This window comes from Haliotis asinina, chromosome 9 (genome assembly GCF_037392515.1).
Source record: "Haliotis asinina isolate JCU_RB_2024 chromosome 9, JCU_Hal_asi_v2, whole genome shotgun sequence".
Taxonomy (NCBI): domain Eukaryota; kingdom Metazoa; phylum Mollusca; class Gastropoda; order Lepetellida; family Haliotidae; genus Haliotis; species Haliotis asinina.
The window spans coordinates 24,182,299-24,207,198 of record NC_090288.1 but is presented as its reverse complement, the minus strand read 5'-3'; the positions used below and the strand labels follow the sequence as shown (position 1 = coordinate 24,207,198).

At 43.5% G+C, this 24,900-nt stretch overlaps 1 protein-coding gene across 6 annotated transcripts in view; it reads left to right on the top strand.

Moving 5' to 3' along the window:
* LOC137295790 (phosducin-like protein) overlaps positions 1–24,900 on the top strand; it is a 94,024-nt gene that overhangs the window by 32,921 nt on the left and 36,203 nt on the right. For 5 of the 6 annotated variants that reach the window (XM_067827336.1, XM_067827335.1, XM_067827338.1 and 2 more), the window contains one exon: positions 4,598–4,775. In XM_067827336.1, coding sequence (XP_067683437.1) covers positions 4,605–4,775 — 171 coding nt within the window. In that variant the 5' untranslated portion in view covers positions 4,598–4,604. Of the gene's footprint in view, positions 1–593; positions 775–4,597; positions 4,776–24,900 lie in introns of those variants that run through there. The other variant, XM_067827339.1, reaches the window with a different exon arrangement.

Here is a 24,900-nt window from a genome sequence, read left to right as displayed (position 1 = left end):
CCGACATTGCTTCCGATAGGGCCGATGTGTTTCTGTTATTACCGCTAAACTACCGATATCGCTGCAATTGTTTCGCGAGTGGGCTGCGTTTGTTTACATTTGAGATGCAATTCCTTCAAATTTGCTGTAATTCCTTCAATTACTTAGGGGGGGCTGTCATCTTATGAACAATTAATGGCAAGAATTACAATATTTAGGTATCAATATCGAAATTAGAACTTGTCAATATACATGTCGTATTATTGTCAACGGCGGGGATCCCGTAAAAAGATGTTCTGAATTCACGTACCTTCGTCGATCATAACGTGGAAGAATAGTTTATGCATATGTCTCCGGTCGTAAATTTTATTTCATTAGTCTAAACTGACGGTAGTCATTGCGTCATATCGTGCTGGTCAGGGAGTGGCAGTGGAATGTGTTCTAAAATGGAGAGCATTGAATGTTTTCAACGAGCATATCTACTTGAGGGTTTAGAAAGCTGCCACAAGCATGGCGATATCAAACTATTTTTTCACATTTCTTTTATTTCTAGTACCGAGTCGACTGTTAATGTTTTTGACTGTCATGTTTTTGCTTTGTTATAAACTTTGCAGAAGACGTTCTTACGATGGTAAAGTATCTGCATGCATGCCCGATCGTGAGCAATCACGGGAGAAATTCAATGACATGAGACGATTTTGAGAGGAAAACTTTACTTTATAGAGTAAATATGAATAAGAAAGACAAGTAGAAAACTTCCACAGTACCAACTGGTTACGCAGCTATTTTAAGAAGGTAAGTTTTACCTTGAACTGTCCCTACGTTACTAAAACAACTCCTGTTAGGCACAGAATCGTTTAGTGTTCTTTCATGCATTGTTGGTTGTATTTATTATGAAACAACAAAAGTTACCAGACAAACACTAGTAATGCCACGAGAGACAGGATTTACGGATAATTTAAAACTTAATTTAATATGTTGAAAATATATTTATGCCTCATCTGTAATCATTTACATAACAACTTATCTAACATGAATAGGAGTATTGTAGCTTGTACTGCTAGACACATTAGATGATCCTGCGCACTAAACGCATTTGTGACAAGAGAGGCGGTACAACGAATTGGGCGAGTACACTTGGCTGCTACAGGTAGCTTGACGATTATGCATGTGCAATACATGCTAACGGTGACATGAAATCAACACCGCTACTGATTAACACCTGTCTCACTACTGTGTAACACCTGTCTCACTACTGTTTTACACCTGTCTCAATGCTGTTAAACAGATTTCAGTTGTAGTAAAAAATGTCCAAGTTAGGAAAACGGGCAAATAGTTCATTCTCAGGCAAGGGAGATAGCATACAATGTTATCATGTATACGGACAAAAATTGTGCAACCAAAGCAGATTTTCTTTTACAAAGTAGCCTTGCTACTGGACTCTCAACGGCAACTTTAAAGCGCATTAAGGCAGAAGGTGGTAGGAGTGCGAGTGGACCTACATTTATCAGTCCCAAGTTGCGCAAACCCAAAACTTGCAGTTACAAACTTGATGATTTCAACCGGTGTGCAGTCCGTCAATTTTTACAAAGTTTATATGGCGTAAAAAACAACTACCCACTCTGGATATGATGTATGATATGGCAAAGTGCCAGTTGAACTACAAGGGTTCTAAGCAAAGTTTTCGAAAAAATCTCAAAGACATGGGGTTTAGGTGGCGGCAAACGCAGTCAAACTGTAAACTTTTAATGGAACGTAAAGACATTGTTTCCAATCTTTTTCAATACTTGCGTGCAATAAAGAAATACAGAGAAGAAAATCGAACACTCATCTTTATCGATGAAACATGGTTGCATGTACACCACATTGTCCCAAAGTGTTGGCAACTTGAGGGTGAAGTCGTAATAAATGGGGTTCAACCTCCGTCTGGCACTGGACCTCGGCTTATTGTGGTTCATGCAGGGGGTGAAAACGGTTTTGTTCCAAAGGCTTTGCTTGTTTTTGATTCCAAACTCAAATCAGCAGACTATCATGACGAGATGAACTTTGATAATTTTTCCAAATGGCTTCAGGAAATGTTGATCCCAAACCTTCCACTACACTCTGTCATCGTCATGGATAATGCACCATATCATAGCAAGCAAGTGGACAAATGTCCGCCAGTCGCCAACAGAAAAGATGACATAAAAGCGTGGCTACAAAGGCACAATATCTCATTTGATGGGAAAATGCTTAAAGACGAACTAATTGTTTCTTGCAAATCCAACAAATTGGGCCCTGTCTACAGAGTAGACACAATGTTGAAGCTACATGGTCATGATGTACTACGTCTCCCTCTACACCAAGCAGAACTAAACCCGATTGAGTTAATTTGGGCAAATGTGAAAAAATATGTCGCTTCACAAAACTTGCAGTTCACAAAAAGTTCCTTAAGAGTTGCCATAAATGAAAGGATGTCTGCAGTCGGTGCAAAAGAATGTTCGGAATGTTGTAAACATGTTAAAACAATTGAAGATGGTTACTGGCAACACGAAATCGCAGTAGAAAGGGAAAATGACAGACTAGTGATTGACTTAGGACTTGCAAGTGATTCAGACACAGAGACTGATTCAGAGAGTGATAATTAAAGCATAAATCAGTAAGTCCACCTAATTTTCCAGCATTGTTTTGTCTTGTATAATAATTGACACATACTATATCAGGTTTTTACTGTTCCCATACTTTGTCATAAAAAAAGAGTAATCTTTGGCGAGTTGTCTGTATTTTATATCACTGATAAATCTACTGAGTCTGGTACTGAGTAATCCCCAAACCGACAAATTTGTGTACAAAGATATTTCTCTCTGACTTATCAATGTCAAAAGGTATTTTCAGTTTTCTGTACACAATTTTGGTGACCATAATAAAAATATGACAGAAATTTGAAAATATTGTTTGAATACTAACCATTTCTCTGGAACCGGTTATATAAATTTCCAAGACATGTATTCCCGGTCGATCACCAGCGGAATTATGGACAGAGAAATAGGAACAAAATTATGGGATAGAAATATTTCCCCCGTGCTACTCTGATTTAGCCACCACTATTCAGCAACAGATAACTTTTAACATATTAAAAAGTTAAATGAAACACAATTAACTATATGTAGTTATTATCTATTTAATATTTAGCAGAAAAAAAGTCAACTTTACCCATTAAAACAACACCACATATTCCTTCGAATGATAAGACTGCAATTTCAGGCGTAAGATACTGATATTCCACACTAACCTTTAGACTAACAGCTAGTCTCTGAAATGAACATATTTTACTGAAAAAACGTCCATAGTGAACAAAAAATAATATAATGAAATGGAGCCCTGAGCCTTCATTTTCAGAAGCTATGGAAATCTATGGATATTTATACTTCATGGTCTGTACGACAGACTAGCTAAGCTTTGGTTAAGACGAAGACAAATAGATGATTGGGGCATTGACAAGCATTTTAGATATTCAACAATTTTGTTAAAAAACCCAGGAAAATGTCATTTGCTTCGTGAAATGGATCGGTGGTCCTAAACATATTTGCTCAGTATATTGTGTTGATTCAATTCGTTGGGATTGTACCTGTTCCCAAATCGAGTGTGCTATAACAATTCATGCGTGCAATGCACAGGGAAAATGAACTTCTCGAAATTTATCTGACAACCTCTCCCTCGTTTCAAGTGGATCGTTCTGTGGGGCGTTCCCAAGTATGCAGATTGGGGTCATTTGTCAGGTCGTGGATCATCTTATATGTGTTTACCAGTAATATTTATTCTGTATTTTCTTTTTAATGTAGTTTACCCTGGAAATTTGTGGTACGTAAGATTAGACTCACTTCAAGAACAAAAACTTCATTAAGTAACATATAACTTCATGAAGTGTGAAATAACTTCATGAAATTGACAGTCTTCATGAAGTGTATCTTCATGAAAGAAGTTCATGAAGATTTAAGGTAAAGTTGATGAACACTTCATGAACTGTTCATGAAGACTTCATGAGCTCATGAACTGAGTTTCGCAGGGGAATAGAGTGTAAACTCCAGTTTGTGAAGGCCTTTATAGTATAGGATCCATGTGTCTAGAAACAAGACTTTGTTTCTACAGATTTCAGCCATGAATTCATTAGTGAAGTGTGTGCTATTAAGATAGTGGAGGAACGATTCTAGACTAGACATTGCTGTCTTAGTGTCCATATCATGAATATACCATCAACAAATCTAACATATGTGGGGTTTTATCAGTTTATTGATCCAGAAGTTTGACTTCTAGTTTGCCTGTGAAGAGTTTAGCGTAAGAGGGTGCCAATTTTAGTGCCCATTGCGGTGCCCCTGACCTGGAGATAGTGAAAAGACAAAGTTGTCTTTTTTCGTAAGTTTTTTTAAATTTACTAAACCAGTTGGGGGTGATGAGCCTGCCCTGGTGTTATTAGAATCTGCAGTGAATTTGCCCTTTGTATGACACTGAACACCTTACATGATGTTGGATTATATTCATGATATATTCATGTTTATGATGCTTTTTAGTTTTGTTAACAGGTGTTGAAAACAGATGATGTAGAGTGCTATGGCTTTATGTTTGCTGGTTATATTTTCAGTGAAGTCATGGCCTTGAGTATGGATGACAAACTACTTGGAGAAAAAACTCATTATTACTGCAGTAGCAGTGAGGGAGAGGAGGAATCTGATTCAGAACATTCCCAAGGGGAAACTGGAATCTCAAAGCAAGATCAAGCTCCTGCAGACATTAATTCATATCAGGGTACTTGCATAAATGTAAGTAGTTAAAAAAAAATGTTGAAGCCTTCCTGTTGTTCTGTCTTTTTCTGTGTCTATCCAGTAATCATAAACTCATATTCCAGCTAAAAATGACATGCATTTTCAGTCCACCATCTGCTGTGTAACACTTGAGTAGTATAGGGAATGACAGTTCTAAAACACTTTCAAGAAAAGTCTCTACAAAGCCTTATTTACTAAATAAGGCTTTGGTTGGGCCCTTAGCTCTTGCTACTATTACCCCTACTACTTAACGTGTGTTGGAGGTAACACTGTGCCGTACGGTACGATCAATAATTCTTCTCTTACAAACCCCCTGTCACGTTTATATCGATGAAACAGTTTAACGTGAACCGCCTATGATGTCTTTGGTGTTCGTAATAAAGGCTTGCTGGGCTTTTTGTATCCCCTGTTCTATGTACTTTTTTTTCTCGTCCTCACTGATAGCAGACTTACGAGACTTTGACCGAATATCTTGTTTCATTCCGTTATATTTTGTGAGTTCAGAGAGGATTGAACGAAACTCCTCTTCTGAGATCTTACTATCAGAGAGTGCCGTGGAAATACGCTCACTCACTGTGTTGAGCTTTGCTTCGGCCAGAACCCTGATCTCGTCGTGTTTCAATGCCTTACGATGAAGTCTGCGAGATACTAACTTAAGCGCCAACCCTAACACCCCTGCCACCCCAGCTGTTATTTCAAAACCTAGCACTATAGGTGCAGCCACGATGGTAGCCAACAACCCAACGCCTGCCACCCCTAGTCCCATGCTGGTTGCCATAAGGGTAGTGTCAGCCCCGTCCACGATATTGAAAGCTCTATTGTACTTCTTACATAGTGCTTTCCGCGTGTCACGGTCTTGTTCTAGTTGGCGTTTCACATCACATAACTGCCTCAAGCGGAACCCATCTACGGTTTCCAGCGTCTTCGCTACTTCTTCTACGACTGGGTACAGACCCATCCTATAATATATATTTTGGAAGATATTTTAATTGGGGTTCAGTTAATATTGTATCAATGAATTTGAAGTCTACAAGTTCTATACAACTAGTCAGGGTAATAGGTGAGAATCTAATAGACTTTCCTGTTGTAATAAAAACCCCACTGAGGCTTATTAAGCTGGTTATAGGACCCGTGGGGGTATCCTGTTGTATAACAATACGACAATATTGGTGCATGTGTTCGTTAGACCAGTGTATTGACACCCCGGGTAAAATTTGACATACTCTTGGGGGGTTTTCATTGTCTAAAACCCAAAAGAAGACTTCTATGATGAGTGTGAAAGGGGAGAATCTTCTATTAACAAGATCTTCGATATAAGGATTATTGCTAAATGTTAATTTATTTTTTACTATAGTCCTTAACCCATTTTTTCAATATCAGTAGATATCATGGGTACTAATCCCCTCTCCGGAATGAAATCCCCGGGCCAGATACCGTTGTTCCTAATCTTAGAGATCTGCCACTTATCTGTGTCTATTGTGATATAAGGTGAGGTGAGTGTTAAGTTGATCAGCCATTTGGGCTCTTTAAAATCTGATAACGACACCTGTCTGTACACGTTGTCTTTGAAGTGCAGGATATATAAGGCGTCTTCCTCACCAGGCTGATCGAATCCCTCCGTATCTCCTAGGTCGTTAAGTGTAGTGTTGGGACGATGACTGGTCATTATTATACTATTTACGATATAATTTCCAACTGGTTTTTTGATAATAGTTCAGGGGTGAACTTCATACCCATGAAGTGTATGTTGGCAGGCAGGAAGATATTGGTTAGTGATATCTTGTTTTCCACGATCACGTTGACCCCCTGCAGACTGGTGTTGGAGTTGGAACCCACCCGCACGTAAACATTGCAAACTTGATACTGATGTTGTTTACCCCACCCGAGTTTGATCCCCTTCACGATCTCGACATCATTCCCCGATTGTTCCCCTAGGTAGACTTTGATGATCAGTGTTGAGTTTGCCGGTAGACTCTCTAGTATAGTGACCACGCCTTCGAATTCAGACACCAACTGCAATTTCACGTTTTGTATGGCCGGTTTACTCGATAGCATGTGGGCTGCTATAGTGTTGACTGGGCTGACGACTACGCTACGTCTCTGAGTTGGGACGTAAGCCACGAGCAGGGTTCCATTGTTCACGACTTTGTTTAGGTGGTTGTCTTTGTTATCCGTGAACACGTAGGGAGAGACAAGTCTAATATTGAGAAACCAGTCGTCGTTATCGGGTAACAACACCCACTTGTCATCTTCGGTGAAGACGAGCATATATGGCTTGTTTCGGGCGACGGTAGTGCTCTCAACATCGTCTAAGTCGAACAGTTTACCCCCGAACGATGGGTATATTATCCAATTATTATTACCGGTGTTGACAAGGGCGTACTTAGTGTTGACTGTTGCTCTTGTGGTATCTACTATATCACTTAGGGTTCCACCGGAGGGGATTTCAACGCGTTTGTAAATGTTGTTTTTTAGTTGCAAGGCGTACGATTTACCATCTACTCCGGGAGCGTCGAAACCGCGCGTGTCTCCGAGGTCGGAGATCCCGATATTAACGCATTTTTTCACTCCGGGACCTTGGGCGCTGGTCATTTTATATGAAGCGTTAAGCTGAGGTATCCTATATTTACAGGATTATGATTTATATCTAACAGCGATATTGTCAGCTCAGGTATGTTGCCCTGGGTTAATCTCTTATACTGCCGTGGTGAAAACGACTCGGTTCTACCGTCGTTGTATTTCTCAGTTTTAACCGGCACTGCTCTCAGTATAGTGGAAGGGTGACCTCCTTGAATGTTGTACGTTGTGCTCACCTGGCCGAGATGAATGTACAGCTCTCGGTACGGTACTAGATCGGGTAACTTCGTGCCTGTGACGGTTGTTGTTGGTTTTATCTCGTCAGGAGACATACCGAGTATCCTCGCTAATGGTCGACCAAGCCTCAAGGAGGTTCTTCCGTTGTTGATTAACACCACTGTACCGTTTGAGTCGTTCATCTTGAGTTCGGCTCCCAGGGGTTTGAAGACCTTGTCGTTTAGAGAGCACACGCTGTAGTAGCCGTCAGTTATCTGACTGCGAGTTCCACTGACGAACAGCTTATTGTTGCTGGCGTTGATGTTAGTCCATTGCGGTAGGTAGGTGATATCGCAGAGTGCGACTTCGAGTTGACCTGACGTGTTATCGATCGCGTGCGTCAACTGAACGGCCTCACCGCTCGTTATTCCTGGAAGTGTTATGTACATGTTAGAGTATATATGCTCATTATATAATAGTTTTAAAATGTATTCCCCTGGTGTGTTTTACCCTAAACTGGACGTAGATTTCTCCCCCATGAAGATCGTGGTTGCTCCTGGGTTGTATTTCAATGCCCAGCTTTTAGATGTGTTCGATAAGTATAAGCTTTCGGTGACTAACGTCAAGGCAGTCCACGCTTGGTTCAACAACCCTATGCAGTTCTGGCAGAATCAATTCAACTTTGCCGTGTGGTGCGCTACAACGGGGTGTGGTGTGACATTGACCGACACTCGGCGTGGACCGCTGAGTCAGTCTGTGTTCAAGTTCCACGTGTACTACCAGGTCAGACGTATCCTTAAAGAGATCAGCGCCCCCCTCCCACAGGACAAAGCGTGGGACGCAACAAACAACCCGTACGATAGACGGGCCTACGAACGTATTTGCAATGAATTCGAAATAAACCCGAAGACGGATTGGCGTTTGCCGGGGCCGAACCACGGGTTGGGTATTCCTTATGATGGCGCGCGACCAGTGAAAGAAGTCAGTGATGATTTACTGAAACGAGATATACTACGCCAGGACTTTGCTTTGTCGAGTAATGAATGGAGGGATGATCGTATGAACTTTAAAGGTGGTGTTGCTTTCACAGTCCAGAAAGTGGAGCAGTCAACCGCAGACGGGTGGAAAATGTTCATGCTGGACACGTCGAAAGGATTCACTCGTGCCGGGGTAGTCAGGTTGAACGACTCGATTCGAACGTACGTGTGGGCGCTGTTGGGTGCGCAGTCGCAAACGCGTTCCAACATCATCGGTAAGGGAACAGCTTACGACGCTCAGAAACAGTTCGTTGCCAACGTTGAGGATGCTATCAATTCTCCAGTTGATCTCCCGCGGGCCATCGAACGCTACCAAAACGTGTTAGAATACGCCAGATCGAAAGTCAACTACGCGTTCGGCGTGGGGCTGTACATGTCTCCGAGTGATATGCAACTGAGAGTAAAAAAAGTGGTGGGTTATAACAACAAAATAGTCATAGCCACGGCGGATCAAAAGTTGGGTATCAACCCCGATATTAACACCCCCTATATCCCACACATCCCACCACGTGAAACGGGTATAGTTGCGCCGCCCCCGGAGCCTAAAGTTCATGTGCCCCCCACACACCCCCATATTCAGGCCACCAATCATATTGATAATAAAACGGCCCTGGTGGTTGGTGGGGTAGCTTTGGGACTTATTTGGTTAAAAATTTCTTAGCCGCTACGTACACCAGACCCGCCACGGCGACGATGGCTGCCCACAGGTTTTGACTGAGCCACATGGTAGTTTTAGCCAGAGCGCCCAACAACCACGAGACGATGCTACCCAGGATGCCGGGAAGGGCTTTGGCGGCTTTACCAGCTAGTTTAGCTAGGCGCTCCCCGAGTTTTTTTATCCAGTCTTTAACACCCCCGCCTGTGGGAGTTCCCCCGCCGCCGGCAGGCCCAACAGGGGTACCCCCTGTCAGTGACACCACCAAGGTTGATATGATGAAACCCAATGCAGTCAGAATGCTGGCGATGGTGATCCCTTGCTCCCGGAACAATATCCGAATCCTGTCTGCTAACGTGGTGTCTCGGTAGAGGACTTGATTGATGGTTTCCCGTATACGGTTGACCTGGGATCGAAGCTTTTCTTTGAAGGAGGATGCTGTCTCCAGCCAGGTCTGCCTTTCCTCTTCCAAATTACGTATTTGTTTCTCGATGTGGGCTTTCAGAGCCTCGTCCTCAGCTTTACCGAGTTCTTTCTTTTCATAGGCGATGTTGTCGTCTATCTCACTAATTCTGGCCGTGCTTTTCGCGAGATGTCCGCGAATGGTTTGCATCGTCAGATCCAACCCCCGCAGTTCCCGAACGGTAAATTCAAGACCCGGGAAGGGTTTGTTCTCGTAGTCGGCCAACACCTTTTTAATATCATAAGTCATGTTTTGATCTGATATGGCGTCCCTGATGTCTTGCAGACTTTGAACTAACTTCGGAGGATACTGCTTAGGTCGCGCGCCACCGTAATCTCTGAAACCTAGTTCCTTTTGGACAAAGTCAATCCCATATCGACTGCTCAGTGTTGATAAAGCAAGCGGTTCTCTCTTGCGTTTTGTCACGAGATCGGCATCCGGGCGAGCCTTCAAACGCAGCGTGCCATTGCCATCAACAAAAAACTTGGAATCGTCTCGCTCCAACGGATATACGTAATGTTTATCCTTTTTTAAACCTTCATAAAATCCGTTGATGGCGCCCTTAAGGAGCTCGTCATCCAGCTGTAGGCCAGTACTGAATGAGGTCTCCTGGTCATCATCGAATGCCTGGGCACTAGCGCCCCGCATATCATCCATAGGTATGTCTTCATCCATTAGTATTAAAAATATATTTCCTTTATATAACAATGTACGGTAGAAAATTAGATCTTTCAGAAGATTGAGAGAGCCATTAGGCGCCAGAGCCGTGCGCCAGTCGGTGACCATCACCAACAATCCCAGCAAGATAGACCAGAATCAAACTCTGCTGGTTAGATTTCCAAACCTTGGTGAGAATGACCTCATTGTACCAGGCACTGTTCGACTGGCGTTCAATATCACGTTGACCTCCGACAACGACAAACGCCAGCTAGTTCGGAACATTGGTCGAGCTATCATCAAGAAAACGACCGTCAAGATCAGCGGTAACGAGGTGCTGCTACAAGGATCTCTGGAAAAGTGAGGGAGAACGAGTCAATGATGTGTACCAGGGTATCAGCAAATCAACCCGGGCGCGCATAGGGTATATCTTCACGCCAGACCAGCTAGACAAGCTATCGGACGGTGAAAAGGCCATCGCTCGAACATACAGGAATCGATTCTGCGTGCCGCTCGACTTCGAGTTGCTCACGGGACACGCGCCGTTTTACCAGGCCGCGCTGGGTGATAGGCTCGAATACGAGCTCACGTTTAACGACTATAGCAAAGTAGTGATTACGTCGAACGGTGATGAGGCTAGTTATGCCATAGACAACATCTCTCTGGAGTTCGACATGGTCACTAGCCCGGAGCTGGCCAGGCAGGTTCGAAGCCAGTACTCTGGGAAGATGGCTATCCTGTACGATCGCGTACTGAGGCATAGATCAGTCGTGCGAGATAAGAGCGACACTGTGTGGAATATCAACCTGAACGTGCCGGCGCGATCGATGAAAAGTATCCTGGTCGTCCCCGTGGAGGATTACGAGCCATTCCGGAGGGACAGCGAGAAGTTTTTCAACCCCGAGATTGAAAAGGTGGAAGTGACCATCGAGGGCGTGCCCAACCAGCTGTTCAGTCATGGTATGAGGCCACACCAGCAGTGGGATGAGATAAAAAAGCTACCAGTGGGGGACTACATAACAAAGGACCTGGACCTAGGCTCCGTGCAGATCGGTGAATACCTGACCACCAAGTACGCCCTATGGTTGGACATGCGATCCACGGATCGGGCGCCGTATAGATAACGGCAGCGAAGGGATAACCATCCAGATTACTAAGAAGGCTCAACCCGCTGGTAAGTTGAAATTATATCTGTACGTTATTATGGACGCGCAACTTAATATAGACAATGGGAGATTCGTGCAAGCCATCTACTAGTGGGGGTACCCACAACTACCCACTGACCCACACTGCGCCATAGTGTGCGGGCAGACTGGCTGTGGGAAGACCGTTTTCGTGTTGGATATGTTGGAGGGTTACTACAAGGATGTGTTCGATAACATCGTTATCATGTGCCCTACTCTGAGCATGAATAAAACGTACGCGCGACCATGGGTGATGACGGACCCGGACGTACACAAAATCAACCCTGGAACACGCCTGCAGGACTGGTTGAAAGCTCTTCACGAGAAATTTAAAGGGGAACCGACGCTGTTCATACTGGACGACTGCAGCGCTAATCGCGAGATAGCAAAAAAGAGAGACATGCTATCGTACCTGGCCTTCTCCGGCCGGCATGCAAATCACAGCGTCTGGGTGCTAACGCAGAAGTTCAACTCGGTGTTGAAAGACCTCAGGGAGCAGACGCGATGGGTGGCCTTATTTCACTGCAAGGACAGGGATTCGTTCGAGGAGTGTTTGAGAGAGAACGATGTGATGAGTAAATTAGAACGGGAACGGGTGAAGAAACAGCTCGCTGAAACTAAACACGCTAAGCTCGTGCTCAAGACCGACCAACCAGTAGCATATATAGTATGCTAAGCAAAGCTAAGCAAAGCTAAGCAAAGCTAAGCATAGCTATGATATTTGAAGTGTTTGTCGTGTGCAACTTAACCTTCATTTCTCTGTGTTTTGTCTGCATCGGGTATTATATAGTTAAAACTAAATCTTACTTGTTATATTATAAGATGGAGTGTGAGGAATTGCTCGAACAGTTGGGGGTCTCCCCCACGCCGCCGGCAGGCCCCACTGATGATAAGCGAGAGAAACTGGTGGCGTTGGCTGTTGGCGGCAAAGCCAAACATTACTTTGGAGACTACACTCCGGATAAAATTCACAAAACTGTCAGCCGAAGAAATCGATAAGCTGTACGCTAGATACGAGTCCCGGCTCGGAGCAGAAATGACAAAGACAATAGGATCGGCTATGACCCAGATATACACCAGTATTGTATCATACTTCCTTCCCATTCCACCAGAGCGCCGACTTTACCTGTGGGAGGACCTCGAGAAAGACCCTTTTATCGAACACGCCGTGAGTTCTATCAGCTGCGGGCTGTACCACAAATATGGTATGTTGTTGGCTCCAGTGACGGCGGCGATTATCACGGCAAAACATTGTCAATTTGAGAGAAAGAATAATAATAATAGTATAGATGGATGCTGCACAGGAAACCCCAGTGGAGGTACCCCCAACAGTGATGGAGGAGACCCCACCCCCAACAGTGAGTCCCGAGGTGACGGTGGAAACCCCTTCAGTGGGGGTACCCCCCACAGTAACCAGGCAGAAGAATCCTAAGAGAGTAGCTTCCGGTAAAAAACGGTGGTGTAACCAACATAAAGTGACCAACCCCCGACTGTTGTTGGCTGTAGGCGTAACTGCTGCCGTGGTTATAACATGGTTATACGTGGGGGTACCCTCCCACAGTGAGGGAAACTCTGGGGGTGTGGGGGGTACCCCCACGCCGCCGGCAGGCCCCACTGTCGACCCGCATATCATGTTATAATTTTAATATTTTATATCATATACATAATGTCTGAGGGGAAAACGTTCGTCAACGACGCATACCACGCCACAGTGGTCGCCAGTCTAGCCGTAGGGTACGCTCGGTTGACTAAAATGGTGCTTAAACAACCAACTATCAAGCTAGATTTCAACCTGCAGGATATGGGTATGCTCATAATGAACCTTGGTATGGCGATGGCCACAAAAGACATCCTAGTAAAACAAGGGATCATACCTGATAATATAATGAAATAAATATAGGATGGCCACGATAGCTATGATGGTCGGTGGGGCGTTAGTGAATGCCCTGGCATTTTCCGGGAGTAATTTCCTCAGTAATTTCCATTAGATGATCACGCGGCTGAAATACAGGAAGAAAGGAAGCGACACGATCTCGCTACTGAGAACTTACAAAAGGCACAGGCCGAGTACGCTAAAAAACGCCTCCAGAGGATCGATTTTATTAACGAACAACTCCAGCGTGAAAACCATGCCGTTCAAACATTCAACGATGTCGATGAAGCAATGAAAGAATACTACCTACTAACTGGTAAACGATTGGAACCGCTCAATAAACCCACACTCGCTCAGTACTACACACCATCCAAGGGACAAATGAATCGTGAACTGGGCTTCATAGTGTTGGGTATAGCAGCTACTGCGTTGGTTGCGAAGCAATTAAATTAAAATACCTATATAAGTAAACATGAGACCCGCTCCATACCGATGCGAATACATACTTATGGGGAAGACCGAGGCCTGTGGTAGGAAATGCAGGAATCAGGGGTTCTGTTGTTTCCATATGGGAAGTCCTAACTACACGTGTTCTGTGTGTGGTATCGGGGTTAAAGGGCACTACTGTCTATGTAAAGCTCACGGAGCGAACGTAGTCAGACATCAACTCATCTACGAGAATAAAAAAGGCTACATAAAAGAACGTAGGCGACTGCTCAAGATAGACTCCAATATATCCAACAGTGCGTGAAACAGCCACTTAAGGGTTACCTCCCTTTACTGTGAACCAATTAGACATTGGTTCTCTTAGGTGTAAACACTATGACTACTGTGCGCGAGCTGAAGCGGGTCGCAAAACAGAGAGGTGTGATCGGGTATTCTCGAATGCGGAAGTCAGCATTGTTGAGATTACTAGGTTTAGAAGCCCCTCCTACGGTAACACAATTAAAAGCTCAAGCAAAACAGCTTGGATACACGGGTTATTCAAACCTGGGGAGAGCCGGGTTAACAGCATTGTTATCACATGCCCCCGTAGCACGTCCCACTGTAAAACAACTGAAAGCCGAGGCACGCGATTTGAGTTTAGCTGGGTATTCCCGTATGAGAAAACCACAGCTTGTAGAATTATTACGACAGAATAGAGCTATTGACCTACAGTTCGTGCGCACTGAGCGCGCTGTAGGCAACTACTTGAGAGGTTGGCGCATGCACGTTGATAGAAACATAGACATTACAGATATCAAGCCTCTGATAGCTGATAAGGTCAACCAGGAACTAAATAACCTAGGAAGTATCAAGTTTCAGATCACAGTGAAAATGTCGCTCGATAAGCAGGTTGGGGGCCCCACAGGGGCCACTGAATATGTTCAGCCTTACTTCCGAGGTCAACAAGAGGTCGTCACACATACAGAGACCATTGACACATCAATCGATACCAGTTTTCAACAGATACGAGAATACCTAGAACGCTACACACACTTGGGGTCCGGGTGGGCTGTAGATAAAATCGATAATGTCTATCTAGACATAGCTAACTACGTGCCATTCAGAGGCGGGTCATACCTAGCCTTGCCTCCCTACTATAGGAACAAACATGCCATAGTAAACGTTAAGAATAGAGGAAACGATTGCCTGAGGTTAGCTATCAGGTCAGCCTTATTTCCAGCTGACACTAATCCGAACAGGCCTTCTAATTATCCTCAGGATGATGGGCTCAACTGGGATGGTATAGATGAACCCACCCCCATATCCCAGATCACTAAAGTAGAAAAACAGAATAATATGGCTATAAATGTCTTTGGGCACGAAGGTAACAAAACAATAGTACACAGGGTCAGCCCGGTGAAGGTCAGCCCGGGGGTACCCCCCGCTCGCGTTATCAATATATTCATGATCCAACGAGGTGACAAGTATCACTACACGTGGATAAAACATCTCAGCCGGTTGTTGCACGACCAGTCGAAACACGATGGGGAAAAACACTTTTGTGTACGATGCCTACACGGTTTCAGTCGAGCTGATTTATTAGAATCCCACCGGGAGGATTGTCAAGGTGTGGGGCAGACGGCTATACGAGTCGACATGCCTAAGGAAGGTGATAATATCCTAAAATTCAGTAACCACAAGAACCAAATGTCTGTGCCTTATATCATATACGCCGACTTCGAAGCCTTAGTTGTGGGTGGGGATTCCCCCAGTGGTGCCGCCGGTACCTTTACCCACAAAACACAAGAGCATAAAGCCTGTGGGTTTGGATACATTGTCGTCCGTTGTGACGGGGAAACGAAAGCTCCGGTAGTGTATAGGGGCCCTGACGCGGCTGAAAGGTTTCTAAAGTGTTTGCAGGAGGAAGAAAAAATTATTAGGAATGCATTGTATAGAATCGCTCCCATGCGTCTGACCCAAGACGACAAGCTAGCTCACGCTAGTAGCACTAACTGTCACGTGTGTGACTCACCACTTAACGGTGATTCGGTGAGAGATCACTGTCACATAACTGGTAAGTATAGAGGCGCCGCTCACAGCGCGTGCAACCTCAAGCTTAAGATCAACCCTAAGACAATAAACATCCCCGTTGTCTTTCACAACTTGAGAGGGTACGACTCACACTTGATCATGCAGGCCATCGCGAAAATCGATGGTAATATAACGTGCATCCCCAACAACATGGAGAGATACATCTCCTTCAGCTTAAACGGACTTAGGTTCATTGACTCGTTTCAGTTCTTCCTGTCGTCACTCGACAGTCTGGTCAAGGCCAACAATACCTTCCCTATCACCGATCGATACACAGATGCCGAGACTAGACCCCTGCTTATGAGGAAGGGTGTGTACCCCTATGAGTACATGGATAGTTGGGTCAAGTTCACCGAGACCAGACTACCCCCTATTGACTGTTTTTATAGCAAGCTGAATGAGGCGTCCGTCTCACGAGATGATTACTCGCACGCGACTAACGTATGGAATAAACTGGGTTGTAAGAACCTGGGTGATTATCACGACCTGTACTTGAGGACAGATGTACTGCTGTTAGCCGACGTGTTTGAGACGTTTAGGCGGACGTGTTTCAAGGAGTATAAACTCGACCCCGCATGGTATTACACCAGCCCAGGTCTGTCGTGGGACGCCTTGCTTAAAAAGACCGGAGTTAATTTGGAATTGCTCACAGATTACGACATGCACCTATTCATTGAGAAAGGCTTGCGAGGTGGGATTTCCATGGCATCCAAACGATACGCGAAAGCAAATAATCAATACGTGAAAGGTTACGATCCTAACAAGCCAACCAATCACATTCTCTACCTCAACGCAAACAACCTGTACGGCTGGGCCATGAGCCAGTATCTACCTACAGGGGGATTCGAATGGGTACCCCACGTTGATGTTATGGGGGTTGCACCAGATTCGAACAAAGGGTATATCCTCGAGGTTGACTTAGAGTATACCAAGGAATTACACACATCACACAACAGCTACCCCCTGGCCCCCGAACGTATGAGGGTTTACCCAGACTGGATGTCTGAGTACCAACATAACTTGTTAGGTGGGCGTGTGACAGACGTTGAAAAACTCGTGCCTAACTTAATGAATAAGACCAAGTACATCGTTCACTATCGCAACCTACAGCTGTACCTGTCGTTGGGTATGAGGCTGACCAAAATACACAGGGTGCTCATGTTCGACCAGAGCCCATGGATGGAGCCCTACATCAGAATGAACACAGACCTACGAAAAAAAGCCACCAGTGATTTTGAGAAAAATCTCTACAAGCTCATGAACAACTCGGTGTTTGGTAAGACTATGGAGAACCTGAGGAAACGCGTGACAGTGAAGCTGGTTCGATCGAGTGAGGAAGACAAGCTCAGGAGATTGATAGCCAGTCCGGCATTCAACCGTAGTAAGATATTCACAGACAACTTGGTTGCCCTACACATGAAGAAAAGACACATAAAATTCAACCGGCCTGTTTACGTGGGGATGAGCATCCTCGATTTATCCAAACACCTGATGTATGACTTTTACTACAACGAGCTCAAGAAACAGTACGGCGACAGGTGTGAAGTGCTGTACACTGACACGGATTCCCTGCTGATGGAGATTCGAACCGAGGACGTGTACGAGGACATGAAAAAACACCTCGATTTATACGACACCAGCGACTACCCTAAGACCCATTCCATACACAGTACGGTAAATAAAAAGGTCCTAGGTAAGATGAAGGACGAGTGTGCTGGCACGCCCATAGCCGAGTACATAGGTTTGAGACCTAAGATGTACTCCATACTGAAAGCCGACAATAGTGAGATCCGGAAGGCTAAGGGGGTTAAGAAGTATGTGGTGAAACAACACATCAAACACGCCAGATTCAAGGAAGCCCTGTTCAAGACCCGTACCTTTAGACATAAAATGAACACACTTAGAAGTGATGGACATAAGATATACGGACTGACTATAAACAAGACGTCCCTGTCGCCTATGGACACGAAACGTTGGATAGCTATTGATGGGATAAACACATACACGTATGGACATGAAAAAATTTGAGGCTATTTACTACAGCCCGCGTGGGTACTGGAAAGGAGCTAGCGCAGTAGATAAGCTAGCTAAAATAGCACGAGTACCCCCGGAGGAAGCCAAAGCGTGGCTTGAAAAACAAGCCCTGTGGCAGATCTATTTACCTGCACCACGCTACGTGCCTAGAAGGAGGTTCGGTATTAACATACCTAATAGCGTTCACCAGGCAGACCTACTGTTCCTACCCCACGACAAGAGGTACAAGTATGCCTTAACCGTAGTGGACGTAGCCAGTCGTTACAAGGAAGCCGAACCCTTGACCACGAAAGATTCGGTCCAGGTAGCCAGAGGATTCGAACGCATATACAAACGCAGCCCGCTGACGTGGCCAACAGAGCTGCAAGTTGACCCCGGACGGGAGTTCATGGGTGCCGTGTCACAACTGCTAGCCAAACACGATACAAAGGTCAGGCGTGGCACGGCCGGAGCCCATCGCAGCCAAGCCATAGTTGAGAGATTTAATAGGACTTTGGCTGAGCGCTTGTTCGGCCATCAGTATGCTAGGGAGATGGTCACCCCTGGAAAACGATCGACTGAATGGGTCACGAGGTTACCCAAGGTGGTGTCGGCAATCAACCATGAAGTCACCCGTCTCACCGGTAAGAAACCGGCAGACGCTATCAAACTAAAATCAATAGTTGCAGAGTCGGCCGCTCCATTGCGTGGGAAGGAGAAACAGATACCAGATAGGGCCCTAGTGAGGTATCTATACCAGCCGGGGGAACACGAGGGTGATAACCGTAAGCGGGCCACCGATCCTATATGGTCAGTCAAAACTTACAACATAGATAAAGTGGATATGAAAGCCGACGAACCTAACTTATACTACTTGAGGGATGGGCCGGGTAGGGGGTTTGTAAGAGAAGAATTATTGATCGTACCGTACGGCACAGTGTTACCTCCAACACACGTTAAGTAGTAGGGGTAATAGTAGCAAGAGCTAAGGGCCCAACGAAAGCCTTATTTAGTAAATAAGGCTTTGTAGAGACTTTTCTTGAAAGTGTTTTAGAACTGTCATTCCCTATACTACTACTTGAATGACTACAAAAGATTAAACATCATGTTGTCCAAACATTTCCATGTTATGTAAGATGGAGGGGCAAAAGCGTGACTCTTAGTCTTATGTTTAGTTCAAATTTTCTGGAACTTTCCTAAATATTTCTTGTTAGACTACACTGGAAAGGCCCATTGGGTTGTAGTAAATACCATCCAGAGTTCCAAGTCCAAACTTAGCACAAGTTCAAATGTAGTACATAGAGTTTCATCCCAGTCATACCCCAAATGCAACCCCAAAGCCTCACTGAGCCTCCACCAAAGGGCTCATCTGAAGAGTTCGTCTCCAGATAGATTGCATCGATACAATCTCTCTATACATGACATGCTTGTTTCAATGACCCCAATGTTATGTCCTCAAGTTGTATGTCATTATCCTTCCAGGCGTGCACAATGTGCTATCATACAAGCAGCTCATAGCCTCCTTCTGATGGTTGTGGTAGAGAGCTTTACTCTCCTATCTCTCAGTTCTTTAGCATGGATCATGGAATTTTGCCTTGACAGGCTGTCATGGACTTTGATCTTCCTTGGTTTTCAAGGTCTTCACTTCACAGGTGGCCTTGTGCTTCCTCACATATCAGCTAATGACCATGTGCTTCGAGTTCATTGTTGTCCTCATATTGCAAATGAACATCCCTTGCCATGGCTACTCTATCAATTTTTAGAACGTCATTAATCATTTTGAGTGTTTCCACTTTCGTTATTGATGCATTCAGGACAATTGTGACACATGGACCTAGTTTCTGAGAGTAATCTGTGTATTTTTACCTTATCCTGCGTAACTCTTTAATGCATTTACTGCTTTCCATTGACAAGATGAAGCTGTGCGATAGAAGCATCAAAGAGAAGTTCTTCCAACTATGCAAGTTTCCATATTGTTATCGCACAGTGCCCATATGACCCGGAAAGTCCTGACGTCATGAATCTTCACATTACTGCTTGACACTCGGCCTGACGGGCAATTTGCAGTGGGATTACACTGGTGACTTTACATTTTTATCCCCAAGGCATGTAATGCAGGGGGGATATAGTCAATATCTTGTCTGTCTGTCCGTCCGTCCGTCCGTCCATAACCATTTTGTTTCCAGAGCATAACTCAGAAACCGTTGAATATTTTAAGACCAAAGTTAATAGATATAATAATCACAACCTATAGTTGTGCCTTTTGCTACTTACACAGTTTTGGCATTTTTTTTTTTATCCCCACGGCATGTAATGCGGGGGCATATAGTCGACGCCTCGTCTGTCCGTCCATCCGTAATCATTTTGTTTCCGAAGCATAACTCAGAAACCATTCAATATTTTTAGACCAAACTGGATAGATATAATGATCTCAACCTATAGCTGTGCCTTTTGCTATTTACAGATTTTTGGCATTTTTATTTTTTTTTGTTTTTCCATGGAACATTTTGGTGTCTAATGGTGGGGTGGGCTTCGTTTCTGGAGAAGAACTCAAAAATCGTTCAATATTTTTCTGCAAAACTTGGTACATATGTGTGGCAGACACCAGAGTGGTGCCTTTTGCTATTTACAGGATTTTGTAATGTATTATTTTCTCAGTTTCCATGGACATGTTTCAGACTTAGTCTCTAAATGGAGGAATGGGCTTCATTTTCAGAGCAGAACTCAAAACCTGTTCAATATTTTTCTGCAAAACTTGGTAGATATGTGTCGCAGGCCCCAAAGAGGTGCCTTTTGGTATTTACAGGTTTTTATGATACATTAATTTCTCGGTATCCATGGAAACATTTCGGACTTAGTCTCAAAATTGAGGGATGGGCTTCGTTTCTGGAGCAGAACTCAAAATCCTTTGTTTATTTTTCTGCAAAACATGGTAGACATAAAGGTCAGAAGCTACAATGGTGCCTTTTGTTAGTTACAGGTTTTTGTGATTTCTTAGTTTCTCAGTTTCCATGGAAACGATTCAGACTTTGTCTCAAAAGTGAGAGGTGTGTTTTGTTTCCGGAGCAGAACGCAAGAACTTCTTAATATCGGTCAATGTAACTTGGTAGATATGTGTGGAGCAGAACTCAAAACCCATTTAATATTTTTCTGCAAAACTTGGTAGATATATCAATGAGAACCTATAGTGGTGCCTTTTGCTATGTACAGGATGTTGTGATTTATTACTTTCTTGGTTTCCATGGAAATGTTTGGGACTTAATCTGAAAAGTGAGAGGTGTGTTTCATTTCCAGAGCAGAACTCAAAAACTTCTTAATATCTGTCAGTAAAACTTTCTAGATATGTGTGGCAGACCCCAAAGTGGTGCCTTTGGTTTTTAAAGGTTTTTGTGATACATTATTGTCTTGGTTTCTATGGAAACATTTCGGACCTAGGCTCTAATTGGAGGTATGGGCTTCGTTCCCAGAGCACAACTTGAAAGTCATTTCATGTCTTTCAACAGGTCTTGGCAGATATATGAGACAGATCTTGGAATTGTGACTTTGCTGGTTACAGATATATGGCATTTATAATTTTCATGAATTCCATGGAAACAATTCAAACTTAGTCTAAAAAAACAGTGAGTAACTGTGAGATGATTTGTCCTTTGAATCATGTGGGGACAGAGGGATATGTCATCTTCTGATGACTCTTGTCTGCAAAACGTGTTACATACATCAGTCAGAACCTAAGGTGGTGCCTTATGGTGGTTTTTATGATATATTATTTTCTACATTTCCATGGAGATGTTTGGACTTAGTCTCAAAATTGAGGGATGGCTTCATTTCCGGAGCAGAAAAAACGTTCTTTATTTTTCTGAAAAACTTGTTACAGTCGGTGTGTCACTAAATAAGGAACAACTGAATAAATGTTTGACTCATTAGTACTAGATAGAAAAATAAACATTATTATGAAAAAAATATCAAGATAATTTCAAACGTACAGAGGTTAATTACAAGACAAACATAACTAAAGTAAATTTTCGTAAATTTACCTGAATTACCTGATTGACAGCCGGATGCATTTTATATTAGGAACGGAATAAATTGTCCAGTTAGCACAAACCGATTTCAATGTTCTTATTACTGATATTTCATAAGTATCTGACTTTAATTTCGTATATTTGTATCGGCAAATATCCATGCGTCGACAAAATAAAAACTGATTCTGTAAAGCAACAATCGAAAACGTTTGTTGTAAACAAATCATATTTTCAATGTCATCACAGGTCTTACTGAAATGGCACTATTACTTTTATTTAAACGTGTCATGTCATGAAAATTTCACAATAAAATACATGATTTATAAACATTCATGAGTGCTAATTTCAAGTGTTATGGTTCATTAATATTTTAACAAACCCGCAAAAAGCTGGTGTTAGATCGTGTTACACGTACGAAAAACAAACATGGCGCGCTTCGTCCAACTCCTACATAAAACATAGCTATTTTGGTCAGAAGAAAGTTTACAGAACTCTTCTGTGTAAGACCTGGCGAAAGCGGGAGAATTTCTCATTCTACAGGTGATTCATTTATCATTTTCCGTTGAGTATGACGAAAGACTGACGAAAATTAAGATCATGAAATCAAGTCATATTTAGCGTTAACCACTAAATGGTGTTATTGTTGACATAGCCATACCAAGTGCCTTTGTTTATAAACATGACCTCAGCATGCGCAGCATTATGTCAAATCATGGTCATCAACTACTACGTCATCACAACATGCACCAGATAACACTGAGTTGTCTCACTTCTAGCGTCACCGCCAAACTCTAAAGTCGCATAACGCTATTGTCACTGCCATTTTCGAAATGGGAAACTTATGAGCTTTCTCCTCGTCAAAGAACAAAAAATATTTATTAAACTATAAAAAATATTTCATTATGAAGAAAATATTAGACTGGGTACCAGTTGATATAGTGTGCTTGAAGTCGACAATGGCCGTGATTTCCGACTGCATGCGGAGAAATTTGGCAATCACATTTTTAATTCGCAGGCTTTTCGTTTTAAGGTATATAAACGTATTGAAGATTATATATTTATATAGCTGAGAATTAGTACATTCCATACATAATTCATATGACACATAAATCTGACTCGCTGAATAATTATTGCAAGTTTTATTTGGAGATGTCATCATCCTGCACTCCTGTTGAATGGGTTCGACTGTAGCATTGAGAGGATTAGGTGCCAAGGCCATAAATTTGGCACACAGACCCTCTTCTCAAGGTTCATATGACAACAAATATAGATTCTTTGAGAGCCACACACCAGGATCCAGGATCCTGCAACTGCATCACTGCAATTCCTGACTGAAGTTTTCCCTTTTCTGGTCAATCACCGCTGCCTGAGAGGTAGCACTATCACAACATATTTGGCAGCTTTGAACTCAGTTTTGGCGGTTCCTGGGGACAGGAAGATGACCAAGGTTCCAGAGTTGCAAGTTTTGTTGCATTTCTTTCGTCTGGAGGACCAGAAGGCCAAGTTCAGGCCTCTCTTTTGGCACCTGAATGTAGTGCTTCACTTGGTACAGGAGGCGTTGTTTCAGTCACTTCATGCCACATCTTTTACAACCCTACCAAGAACACGTTTTTTCTGCTTTTGTGTTCATTTTGAATGGACCGCACATGGAGTAGTACACCTGGGACTGTCCTGGGACTTTATTGCAAAAAATCAACTCCCGACAGTCTTTCATGATTCCTCCTGTCTCCCTTTGATTATAGGATCTGAGGATAACGCAGACCTTCATTTATGCCTGGTACGTGCACTTCAGTGTTTTCTTTGTCAGTCTAAGGTTCTTCATGGTGTGAAGAAGTGACTTTCCAAGACATCTACAGCAGAAGTTAGTCATAACACTTTGACATAATTGTTGTGAGCTACCATCCTTCAGGCTTAAAAAGCCACCAACTTGGACCCTTCCCAGGCTAACAACCCTCATGAGATCAGAGCGGTTTCATCCACGATGACCCTTCACAGTAAGTGTTCCATTAAATCCACCATGGAACTATGTTTTTGTAAGTTGGATACTGTTTTTGCCAGAGACATGGTGCAGGAGGATGTAGAGAGCATACATAGTTTTGGTCTCTTGGTGGTGGTCCATAATTCCATGGTGGTCCTTGCAACGCTGTTGGTGCACATCACCTCAGACAAGCAGGTTTCATGTTGTTTGCTTTCGCTTGGTAGGTCACGTTCAGATTTTAGCATGTGCTTCTCTTTTACTGTCAAACTACATGGATGCCTTCCATCTCTCATCTTTTCGTTGTTCCGGCTGGTCTCTGGGATTCTTGGGCCAGGGGCACTGGCAGTCTATCTCTGGCGACGTGAGAGGTTTCTTTTCCTCAAGAGTATCTCAACTTAAGGTTTGCCCACATCCTTTTCGTAGGAGACAGATGCGTGAAGGAGTAATGCAGGATGAGGTTAACATCTGGTAAAATACTTACACTTACACTTATCCTGCATTACTCAATCTCTTCACCTGCCCATCACTGTGGTGCATGGCCACCAAAGATTTCTTCAGATGCTACGTTCCAGCAGTAATGGGAAAATCTTTTGTGTCAGCGCTTTCCGGGTCATGTGGGCACTATTTGATGGTGAAATGGGGCTTGAGTAGTTGAACAGCTTCTCTTGGATGTTTCCATTGCACAGCTTTGTCTTGTCTAGGGAATACAATAAATGCATTAAGGAGTAATGCGGGATAAGCATACAAATATAAAAAAAATCTAGATTTTACTGGGATGGTTATCCAATCTTGTTGCAAGTACCTTGATAGTTAGGTGAGATGGAACATTTCATTCCATTTAGTAATATAAATGTTCACATGGTGCCAAATTAGAACCAGCTGGCCAGCCAAATCTGTCAATCTAATTCTGCTGCAGAAAGTCCATGACAA